The sequence below is a fragment of the Mesocricetus auratus genome, unplaced genomic scaffold (genome assembly GCF_017639785.1).
Source record: "Mesocricetus auratus isolate SY011 unplaced genomic scaffold, BCM_Maur_2.0 Super-Scaffold_100018, whole genome shotgun sequence".
NCBI lineage: Eukaryota > Metazoa > Chordata > Mammalia > Rodentia > Cricetidae > Mesocricetus > Mesocricetus auratus.
In genome coordinates, this window is record NW_024429199.1 from 3,447,789 (window position 1) to 3,459,542 (window position 11,754).

At 43.5% G+C, this 11,754-nt stretch overlaps 1 protein-coding gene across 2 annotated transcripts in view; it reads right to left on the reverse strand.

Annotated features, from left to right (window-relative positions):
• Nucleotides 1-7,657, reverse strand: part of Cdk19 (cyclin dependent kinase 19) — a 118,706-nt gene extending 111,049 nt beyond the window's left edge. Inside the window, exon 1 of one of the 2 annotated variants that reach the window (XM_005073246.4) lies at nucleotides 7,258-7,657. In XM_005073246.4, coding sequence (XP_005073303.1) covers nucleotides 7,258-7,385 — 128 coding nt within the window. In that variant the 5' untranslated portion in view covers nucleotides 7,386-7,657. The remainder of the gene's footprint in view (nucleotides 1-7,257) is intronic. The other variant, XM_013115808.3, reaches the window with a different exon arrangement.
• Between the last annotated feature and the right edge of the window lie 4,097 nt (nucleotides 7,658-11,754).

The window sequence follows — 11,754 nt, forward strand, 5'->3', positions numbered from 1 at the left end:
CAGCAGGCAAATAATTCATTACTTATCCTTATGAATGTCTTTAAAGCCACTTCTTAATCTCCAGTCTTTAGATGTGTATCATACTATTAGCAAACAATTTCAAGTTATTACTTCTAAGGTAAAGAGTTCCTGGAATTTAATTTACAGCTTTATTAATATGCAAAAACTGCACTTATTGGATATTCACTAGCATTAGTACTAGCAAAGACTAAGACACTCCTAAAGTTACATTAAGAGGGATAGTTAAATCATATGTCAATAAAATAGAAAACTATAAAACTATTAACAAGCCATTTCTGTATATAAGATATGCAATGATCAATCTTCAAGGCATAGAAGTTTAAAGAGAAGTATACAGAATACAACTTTCTTATTGAATGACAATTTCAACATATTTGTGTGTATACATACATACATGCATAAATGCAAGAAAGTCCATCTAGAATCAACCTCCATACAGGAAAGTGTAGGACAGAGGAAGATATGTTACACTGTCTACTTCTCATGCCCTTGCAATTAAATAAGCATGTTCTTTACTTTTACAAAATACTTTTTTAGATTTTCATTTTCTGGTTATGAGTGGTTTGCCTACGTGCATCTATGTGCACCACATCCATGGATGGTGCCCATGGAGACCCAAAGAGTTCATGGGGTACCCTGGAACTGGCATTGAGGATGTGAGCCATCATGTGGGTTTTGGGAATTAAGCCTGAGTCCCCTCTGGAAGCATAGCAAAGTGCTCTTAACTGCTAAACCATCTCTCAAGCCTACAAAATACTTTTTAAAATACTAACTAAATACCTTCAATTTGCTTCAAAACCTGTGTGGTTCCTTTTAGTGTCCTACAAACACTGGTTTTCTTCATCAACCGATTTCAGACTCAACTGTAAATAAGTACAACTGAGATGGCTACACGGTCTAAAATATTTAACATCTGTGGCTTTTCATACAGTTTGCTGACCAATGCTTCTATCAAAATTCACTGGAAAAAATGATTTCCCTTAGGTCTCAAAATAAAGTTTTAAAAGTTTGTATTACAAAAAAAAGTTAAATAATATAAACCAATGTTTATCTCATTTACTAAATGCTAAAAATACTTTTTACATAAATCTGTAATATCAAAAAAGAATTCTTAAAATATGAGTGCTAACATTTTTTAAGCATTGCTATAACATAGCTATTAAAAGCACAGAAGACAGAATTCACAATCCAGCAAAAATTGGTCTGGTCGAGGAGTAAAAAATGCTTACTATTTCAAAATAACTATTTTCCTTCTCAACATCTATTAAAAGAAACTATAAGTTATGGTAGTATGTACCTGTAGTCCCAGCACTCAAAAATCTGGAGCAAGGGAGATGGCAAGTTCAAGATCAGCCTTTGCCTCAAAATGGAGGGAGGCAACTAAAAAATTATATAAATGCAGACAGACTGACTAGAGCCCAGAGGGCTAGGAATGTAGCTAAGCTGCCACTGGAGCTGCCTAGCCTCACAAAGCCTGGGGTCTGACCTCCAGGGATTACGTTAGCCAGGTGTTGGGACTTGTGTCTATACTCCTAGCACTGAAGGGTGTGGGAAAAGATCAGACATTCAAGTTTAGGTTAGAATAAAATTGATAGCTCTAGTTAATGCTACAGAAATTAGTCACCTATCTCATATAATATCACCATTTCAAGATTTCAAAACAGTTACTGGGGGGTAAAAGTCAGGCCTATTAGTGTATGACTTTAATTGCAGCACACAGAAGATAGAGGCAGACAGTTCTCTGCGAGTCCAAGGCCAGCCTGATCTGCATTAAAGTCCCAGGCCAGCCAAAACTACACAGTAAGACCCTGTCTCAAAAAAAAAAACTACACACACACACACACACACTATATATATGTATATTTATTTGTGTTTTATATATTATACATTTTATGTGTATTTGTGCATGTGTGTGTACATATTATACATACATGTGTGTATGCATGTGCATATACGTAATTATTAAGTGTGTATGAATGTACACACTTGTATATAATTTCAACCTGTTCTTAAGGCTTTTCCAATTTATGGCACTTTTAAATTCAACAATTTGGATTTATTTCGAACAAGGAATTATTATGCAACCCAGGCTGGGCTTGAAGTTGTGTGTCTCCTGCCTCTGCCTCCTGAGTGCTGGGTGGGACTACAAGTATGTGCCCACCACACACACAGCTAACAAACTTTTGAAGCTAACGATTTATGAGAGACTGTAACATCATTTATAATGATACTATAGCCATAAGGAGGGACCAAAGCATAACTGAGTTCATTGAGTGAATAATAAGGGAAGACTTCAGGAAGAAAGCGAATAAAGTTGGATGTTGAAATATGAACAAGAGCTGGCCAGATACATAAGGATAAGAGAATTGGGTCAATGACAACCCCACTCTGGTTAAAATGTAGAGGAATGTCAGACATGAAAGACTTAAGCCCTAGGAAACTTAGTCCAGGGCTACAAAAGTAAAATCACTGAATGAACTGGAAAAAAAGGACTTGGTCAGAATCCATTACAAATGTCTTTGATGCCAAATTAAGGGACTGAAGAGCAGATCTGATCCTGTGAGACATATGAAATGCACAATTTTCCCAAACAAAATAAAATATGGCTGACTTTATTTTCAGGAAAATGACAACGACAGCAACTTGGACCTCGGTCTACAGTGAGAGGGCGGAGGGTAGACGCCAGGCTGTGGCTGGAATGGCCTGCAGCAGTGACACAGAGGGAGAGAAGCAGCACGCAGCCTTGCTTTCCTTGCTTTCCTTGCCTGGGGATGGATTCCAGAGCCTTGTGCAAGCTCCCAGCTTTACCCTGGATATTTTTTCATTTTTTGAGACAGGGTTTCTCAGTAGCTATGGAGTCAATCCTGGAACTCACTCTGTAGACCAGGCTGGTCTTGAACTCACAGACAAAAACTGTATCTCTTAAGTGTTCTGGCAGCCATTTCACTTTTAATTACCACAGTGGTTCTCAACCAGTAAGTTGTAACCCCTTTGGGGGTCAAATGACCCTTTCATAGGGATCACATATTAGATATTCTGCATATCAGATGTTTACATTGCAATCAAAACTACAGTTATGAAATAGCAATAAAAATAATTTTATGGTTGGGGGTCACAACAACATGAAAAATTGTATTAAAGGGTGGCAACTTTAAGAGAACCCCTGAATTAAGTACCTTTCAGAAACATGAACCAGAAAAGGAACTTTTTGTTTTTAGTTAAACTTTAGAAATCCAATTCACATTAGGCAAGTTTTCACACATAATCCTATGGTGTGGAATCAGATTTTTCTGACCCTTTTAATGAAATGTTTAACAATATTCCTTTATTAAAAGTGTTCCTAACTAGAAAAATATTGTCTTCAGACTTGTCACTATAAACTTTTATGTTCCACTTTTATTGAGACAGGGTCTCACATACCCCAGGCTGGTTGGAACTTGTATGTAGCCAAGTATGGCCTTGAACCTCTGGTCCGCCTGGCTCCACTTCCTAAGTGTTGTGGTTACACCAAGGCCAGTTTATGTGGTGTTCATCCCAGAGGCTTCCTGTGCTAGTCCAGCACTCAACCAATATCACAACTTTACTTCAACCCTCAGAAGCTACTTAAAATTAGACAGGAGACAACTTACTGGTTGACACAAAACATTTCTAGTAAGTAAATTTTAGCTCACTATTTTAAGCCTTTTTTTTTTTTTGGCACTTATTTACTTTGAATGCTTCAGGAGAAGGAGCACCCACGTGCCACGTGTGTGGCGGTCAGAGGACAATTCTGTGGAAACTGTTCTCTCCTTCCAACATGTGGAGTCTGTGATCCAACATAGGCCTCATGCTTGGGAGCAGGTCCTTTCACCCCATGGGCCATTTTGAGGGCTCAAGCCTGGTTTTCTTTAAACAGAATCAATATTTTTTTCCAAACAAACAAAAATTAATGAGCAACAATTTTAAGAGGAAAAAAAAACCTTGAGAGAAATAAGCCCTGGTACCATATTGCACACCAAAGAAATTGCATATAATCATGACATCCAACCTATCAAGTAAGCTGGGAACAAGCATGATAGATGTTTCCAACACATAAAATGCTAAATGTCTGAGGGGACATACTGACCCTGATTTAATCAGCACACACTGTATACATGGATCACTTAGTACCTTACACACCAATTAAATACAAAAAGGTGGAAAACCCAGACATATTGCAATTTTACCCTGCTATAAATTTACACTACACATAGCCTACTATTAAAAATCTCATTTTGAAGGACTGTGTGTAAGTTAACACTAAAGCATATAAAATGGCTTTTCCACTGAAAGTCATTTCTTCTACTAAAGATCTAATAATTTTTGGTGTGTGTGTACAATTTTATATGCTAGAATCATTTCTCTTTAGCAGGCTCATCTCTCTCTTGCACCCTAAGAGAGTATCAAGCATCATTCATTTTATTCCTGAGCTTACCAACATAAAATCTGAGAAGAGGTGAGCTGTAATTTACAAAGACCAGTGTGTAAAATCTTCTACTATGCAAGTCTATCACAGTTAAGAACCATCACTGAAACCTTTTGTTCTTTCAAATTTCTGGTTACTAACAAACATAAAACTAATTGCACTAACAGCCCACAAGAGATTTGGGTGTTTACTAGAAATCAGGAATCCGGACCAAACAATCCAAGAAAAAAAATAAGATAAATAAAACTTATCATGGTTTGTTTTACATGTGACATAGTGGTCTGAACTAATATTTCCATATTCTAAGTGGGATTTTCTTTGGTTTGGGGGTTGGGGAGGTTGTTTGGTTTTTGAGTTTTTGTTGTTTTGTTTTGTTTCTCAAGACAAGGCTTCTCTGTGTGACCCTAGCTGTCCTGGAACTGTAGACCCAGCTGACTTCAAACTCAAGAGATCAGCCTGCCTCTGCCTCTAAATGTTTTTGTTTGGTTGTTGTTGTTTTTAAAAATCTACTTTGAAAATACAAAAGTTGACTTTATTTTATCTATTGTAACTTAGCAATTTCACTCACGAAAAAAGTGTATTTAAATCAAGATCTTTATTAGAGAGACACTGGAAAACAAACAGAACCAGGCACTAGGTTTTGTTGCAAGCCCAGCCATTCAACTCAATTCAGAAGCAGAATTATTTTTAATTTCTGTTTCCAAGCAAAATAAAAATATTTCAAATTAGAACCTTTTTAAAATTCTAGATGAAGTGAATTACAAAGTTAGCATGGGGCGGGGGATCCACCTGGATTCTTTTGTAACGACAATTTCCAATACTAGCATTGGAGTTGCTTTCCCCAAACATCCCTATGAAGAGTCCCACTGGAATAACAATTTAACTAGTAGAGTGCATACTCCAAAGACAAAGTACAACTCAATTATAGCACCTACATCCCCTGGCAAGCACTCAAGGACACATGGTAATTAAAAGAAAGGACTCCTTCAACTGAGTAGCATGGCCTCTGCAACAGTAATCACCATCCTTGAAACCTGGACAGTCCTTGTAATTTCCAGAGCACTGTACAGGAAACACTTCACGCGGTGTGTTTTGTTTTCCTCTTGTAAAATTAGCACACACACTGCCTACTTTGATGCTGGAGTTCGTCACCCAACCAATCAAATTACAGCACTATGAGACACAACCCTAAGTAGCACTTCAAATCTAAGGTGTGTGGTGACAATATGCTTTTCAAAAATGCTCCACTATCGGGAGGCAGAGGCAGGCGGATCTCTGTGAGTTCAAGGCCAGCCTAACCTACAGAGCCAGTTCCAAGACAACCTCCAAGCTGGGCGTTGGTGGTGCACGCCTTTAATCCCAGCACTCGGGAGGCAGAGGCAGGCGGATCTCTGAGTTCGAGACCAGCCTAGTCTACTGATCGAGTTCCAGGACAGCCTCCAAAACAATACAGAGAAACCCTGTCTCGAAAAACAAAACAAAACAAAAAAAAAAAAAAAAAGAGAGAGACAACCTCCAAAGCAATAGGGAAACCCTGTCTTGAAAAACCAAAAACAAAAACAAAGCTCCACTACGATCCTAAAATCTCTTTTGTACAGTCTGACACTTCTTAGGGAGATGTTCTTTCCGAGCTACAAAACCTAGGGAAAAGGTATTCCTTCCAGGATGGAACCAAAGAAACAACTGGCTTTAAACCCACCATTCCCAGGCCAGAAGCGGGTTCCACCCGTCCTGCTCTGGCCTGAAGAAGACATGCTCGATGCATTATTGTTAATGTAACAATCCATAATGCTTCCCAAGAGGTTCCTACAAATTCTCTCAACTCCTAAGAACCCATGGTTCAAGCCCGGGTCTGTCAACTCCGTTTTCTGTGCTTGATGGTCGAGGTTCTCGATAAACACAACGAAAGCACCCAGCCATTTGACAAGAGGATGGGGAATGGAGGATATAATGTTCAAGATTTCTTCCTTGAAAACGGGGGAGGGGGGGTGGCACAGGCCCTTAATCACAGGACCTGCGAGGCAGAGGCAGGAGGATCTCTGAGTTCCAGGCCAGTCAGGAGAGGACAGAGACCCTGTCTTAAAAGGGATGGGGGTGGGAAGGTACCCAAGACAGCCAAGAGGCAGAAAAGTTAGGCACCAAAGAACACTAAATCCTTATAGTATACACTTAATCTCTCCAGGGTCCAACTGCAGAATGCTGAACTCAGAACCTTAGGATGTGGAATCGGGAGAAGGTGAGCAATCCGGGTTGGGAAACCCCCAAGTAAGCCACAGGGATGCAGACTGGGCTGGCAGCGTCCAGAGAGTCAGACCCCAGGGGCCCGCCGGGACCCTCAGCGCGCCGCCACCACACGGGCGGCGCCCCCGCGAGCTTTCAAACCGCCGCCCCGGGAAGGCGCTGCGCCGATTGGAAGTTCCTCCACGACAGTCACCAGAACAGGGCCATAGCGGTAACTCTTCAGCCAAGCCCTCCCAGACCTCTGCAAGTCCCCGGGGGGACCAGACCTCTGCACTCCACCTCCAGGCGCGGTCTTCACCGGGTCGTCGCCCGCTGGAAGCACGCAGCGGCGACTCGCGGCGAGACCGACGCCCCCCGACGGGACTGCGCCGTGCGACTTGGAGGGGTGCGACCGGCCAGCGGGGGGCGGCAGCACAAGTGCCTCCGAGTCGGCCCCGGGACGCCGCTCCGCGACCCTCGCCGCCTCGCCCCGTGGGCTCCGACCCACCCAGCCCTTCGGGTCGCCCTGCGGCGGGGGCCGGGCGAGCCCACTCCCCCGCCCGCGCTCTTACCCATCTTTCCGCCTCGCCTTGTAGACGTGCCCGTAGGTGCCGCGTCCCACTTTACACCCTTCGTACTCAAACAGATCCTCCACCCGCTCCCGCTCCGCCGCCAGCTTCGCCTTGAAATCATAATCCATTGTCTGCTTCCCCCATAGAGAAACCGGGACGCGGGGGCCGCCGCCACTCAGTCCCTCCTCCGCCGCCGCCGCTCCACTTCTCCAACAGCCGCCGCTCGGGCGCGCGCGCGCCGCCCGCCGCTCCGCGGTCCGCCTTCAGCAAGGAACTCCTCGGCGGCCGAGGCAGCCACCTCCTCCGCCTCCTCCTCCTCCTCCGCGGCGGCGGCGGAGGCTCCCGCAGGCACCCACAGTCCCGCCTCCCCCCTTCATTTCCTTGTTTTGGAACCTGGTGGGCCGCGCCGCGGCTTTCTCGAACTCATTAACAAACCAAGCGGCCCGCCCCGAGGTTGCGGGGCATCCTGGGAAGCGTAGTTCCACAGGCCTCGGGAGCTGTGCTAGTCCCTCGGGCGTAAGGAATACAATTCCCAGGGTTCCCTGGGCCGTTTCGGCCACGCCTCCACAAGGCAAGAACGCCTGCGCACAGCCGCCGCCCCACCCCCTCAGGTAGCCCGCGACTCCGCGGTTCCTGTAAACTATAGCGCGAAGTTGCTGCGGGCTCTCTGCAAGCCCGTGGGAGCCTGTGGGAGGCAAGCCTCTGCTCTGCCGGAAAGGAGATAACCGGCTCCGAGTGTCCCTGGGCGAAGAAAGCGGGAAGCACCTCACGAGTGCCTTGCTCAGGAGCTCATTCCGGGGCATCCAGGGCCGAGGACCGCGATTTAGACAGTTGTACTACACATTGTTTGTTTTCTTGGGCAATTGATCCTCCTGTTGCCCCGCCCCTTGCCGCGGCTTATTGGCAGAGGCTGGAGAATGACGTCCTCTGTGGTGCGTGGGTATCTCCGGCTTTGGCTTCTTTCCCGCTCTTGATTGGCAATTGGATGTGCTCGGTTCTTCCTGATAGGTTAATCTTTTTTCTTTACGATGCAAAAAACCGTATTTCAAAACCTGAACATTCAGCGGTTTCCCAGCTCTTGCTAGGGGAACCGTGTAACTTCTCGGGCCCACAGCCAATCATCTTTTTCTTGGCGCTCTAGTCGGGTTTTATCCTAGCATATGCGGGGTGCGGTAGCCGAGCTTTAACCATCTGTCTGAGAACAATTAAAGTGCCTGGAAGATTGGAAAATGCAGCGTTTTAAAAAACGATCCTTTTTGCTGGGTTGTAAAGCGTTTTTACAGTATGTGCATAATAGTGAGGCTCACCTAAGGGGATTAAGAAATTTATCGTAATCATGGCATTGATTCGTTATGGTGCCTCAAAATATGACTGTAAGAGCCTAGAAAGTGCCACGCTAAAAATGCGTCCCTCTGCATGTTGATTAATTTTAAACTAAAAGAAATGGAGATCCATCCAGCACACGAGTTCCAACTCCTCTCCACTACCCAAAATAAAATAAAAGGGAACTTTTTTTTTTTTTTTTTTTTGTAAAGAGAATGTTAGCCGGGCGGTGGTGGCGCACGCCTTTAATCCCAGCACTCGGGAGGCAGAGGCAGGCGGATCTCTGTGAGTTCAAAGCCAGGCTGGACCGACAGCCTCGAAAACAATACAGAGAAACCCTGTCTCGAAAAACCAATAAATAAATAAATAAATAAATAAATAAATAAATAAATAAAGAGAATGTTAAATTTATAACAAATTTTGTAAGGCATCTTTATCAGTAAGGCAGCTTAGCTATTCGTACACAACATTACTGTTGGAAAGGCTATCTTTATTCACTTCTCTCACCTTACCTTAATTAGTCTCCACTACCTACTAAAACTTCAAATTCTTGTTCCTTTCTGTATGTCATGAGCTTCAATCATCTGTCCTTTTGGTTTTGTTTTGTTTTTGTTTTTTTCGACAGGGTGTCTCTGTGTAGCTTTGGAGCCTATCCTGGCATTTGCTCTGTAGACCAGGCTGGCCTCGAACTCACAGAAATCCACCTGCCTCTGCCTCCCGAGTGCTGGGATTAAAGGCGTGCGCCACCAACGCCCGGCCATCTGTCCTTTGAGTTAGGTTTTGTAGAACTCCTGTTCACACATCTACAACTAACCTTGTAGACAAGATGGAGGATATTTGTAGTCCCTCCTGCTCTTGGCAGAGTCAAGGAGAATCAATCTCTTGAGCACGGGAGTTTGGAGACCCTAGGTAGTTCTGCTCATTGGGTTTGTGCCATTTTAATTTGCAGACTAACCAAGCAATTTAGAAATATAGAGTGAAGTTATTTCTCCTCCCCTATAATGGCATGACTCACATATTACATGCTCAGATGCAAATGTAAACATGGCTAGTGCTGGGATAGGGTTCATATGTAACACTGAGTAGGAGAACAAAAGGAGGAATGGTCAGTTCCTCCTGAAGCAATATGGGTAAAGTATGGAGCATTGCCTGCTAGGTTTTTCAGAAACTCCTGTAAAACTAGAGTGGAGTTGCTCTTTTTCCTACCACAGCCCTTTCTGAGTTACTTCCTCAAATCTTGAGGGTCGAGGTTTTATTTCAGTCAAGAATCAGTGTTGGTGCTGACAACGTAGCTCTCTCGGTGGACTGCTCGTCTAGCATGCGCAAGCCCTGGCTTCAATCCCACGCACCACACACATTCAGGCATAAAACCATGCATTCCTGGACCCCCAGCAGTGGAGGTGGAGGCGGGAGGATCGGGAACTCAAGATCATTCTCACGTACAAAGAGAGGGAAAGGGAAGGGAGGAGAGGAGGAGGAGAGAAGAAAGAGTCCCACTTCACTGAGTATTGTACTTCTAAACAAACAAAGATGTCGGCAACTTTAAAATGAACTGCAAGGGCACAGAGCACAATGGTAAAGTAGGAAGGCTAACTTCCAGGCTGGGTGGGCAGCCTTCATTAGGAAGCAGTGTGAGCTAAAACTTAAAGAGTGAGTAGAGCCTTGAAGAACCAGTGAGAAAGCAGGGAGCATAAACCCATCAATCAGAACAGCCTGTGCTCTTGTCACAACACGACACATTATGAGAAAGTAACTAGTAGGGCTGGAGAGATAGCTCAGCCATTAAAGGTCAGGCTCACAACCAAAAATATAAGAGAAAGCAACTAGCTTGAATACTGCAGATTAAGCCGAAGAAAGGAGTGGACAAGACAAATGAGCAGGTGTCAAATTATAAGTCTGTATGATCAATGCCTGAGGTTGTATTGTTCCATAAGTAATAAGAAGGCATTAAATATTTGTCGGTCTGTTTCAGGGACACACTATGTAGGCCAGACTAGCTTCAAACAAAATCCTCCTGCCTTGGCCTCACAAGTGCTGCATTACAAATAAGTACTACAATGCCACACCAAATCCAGTAGATTGTGTGTGACAAGTTCCACAGTCAAAGGTGATAACTTCAAAAGAAGGAGGTCTCCTGCAAAAGGTTGTGGAGCGCTCAGCCAGAGAAACATACTGGGCTGTGATTCTTACGGCAATTTCTGTTTGTCCTTCTATTCCTTATTTTTTTCACATTGATGAACTGTTCCTGAAAGCCTATGCTGACGTTTTAAACAAACAAAAAAGATAAGAAGCCATCCCCTAAGATGGGGTCACTAGCAGTGACCTCATCTCCAGAAAAACCGGCACTTTCTAAATCATTCATGTCATTCACATAAGTACAAATAGTAAAAACTTCCCCAACAATTAAATTTCATATGGCTGTACATGTGTCATCGAGAGTGGACTTAAGCGTCTGGTAAAGAAAACTTTTGATAAGAAGGAGTTAAAATAGTTGAAATAGCTCAATATTTTAAAACTCACAAGAACTAGGTAATAGATGTTAAACAATAACCATAAAAATTTATTAATTTGATTTAAGAAATATGTGGTTAACCCTGAATGTTTTTATGTTTTGGATTTCTGCTTTACTGTGCCAAGTAATGATAATGTCATATGTTTGGGTTTGCTTAACAAAAACATCCCTCCTGAGAAAATATCTCTATAAAAAAAAACATGCTTGAGAACTGCAAAATACACTCAGATTCAAACTGCCTCTGTGTTTGTTTCTGTTTGTCACTGCTGAATCCTTACCTGCCTCGTCTTCAAGGACCCTTATCCCAGGGACCCCCATAGTCCGTGAGGTAGTCCGTGGCATTATAGCCAGTTTAACAAAGATTTCTGAGCTAAGGAAAAATAGAATCCTCCTGGCAATCTTGTTCAGGAAAGATTCAAGGAAAATGCCAGTGAACACAAACTGGGTAGCAGTGTGCATTATGAGGAGGGAGCAGTCTTATATACAGGCTTACAGCGCATGAAGGAGAATCCTTAATGGTTCCAACTTCTGGTGACAGTCTACACTCAGCTTTATAGCAGATTAACTCCAGTCCCCACCTTGTAAAGGGAAAGCCTTCCCAGCAGCCTGGTTCTAGAGCCGCATCAGTCCCAAATGAACACGCAGGAGGCTATATTAATTAT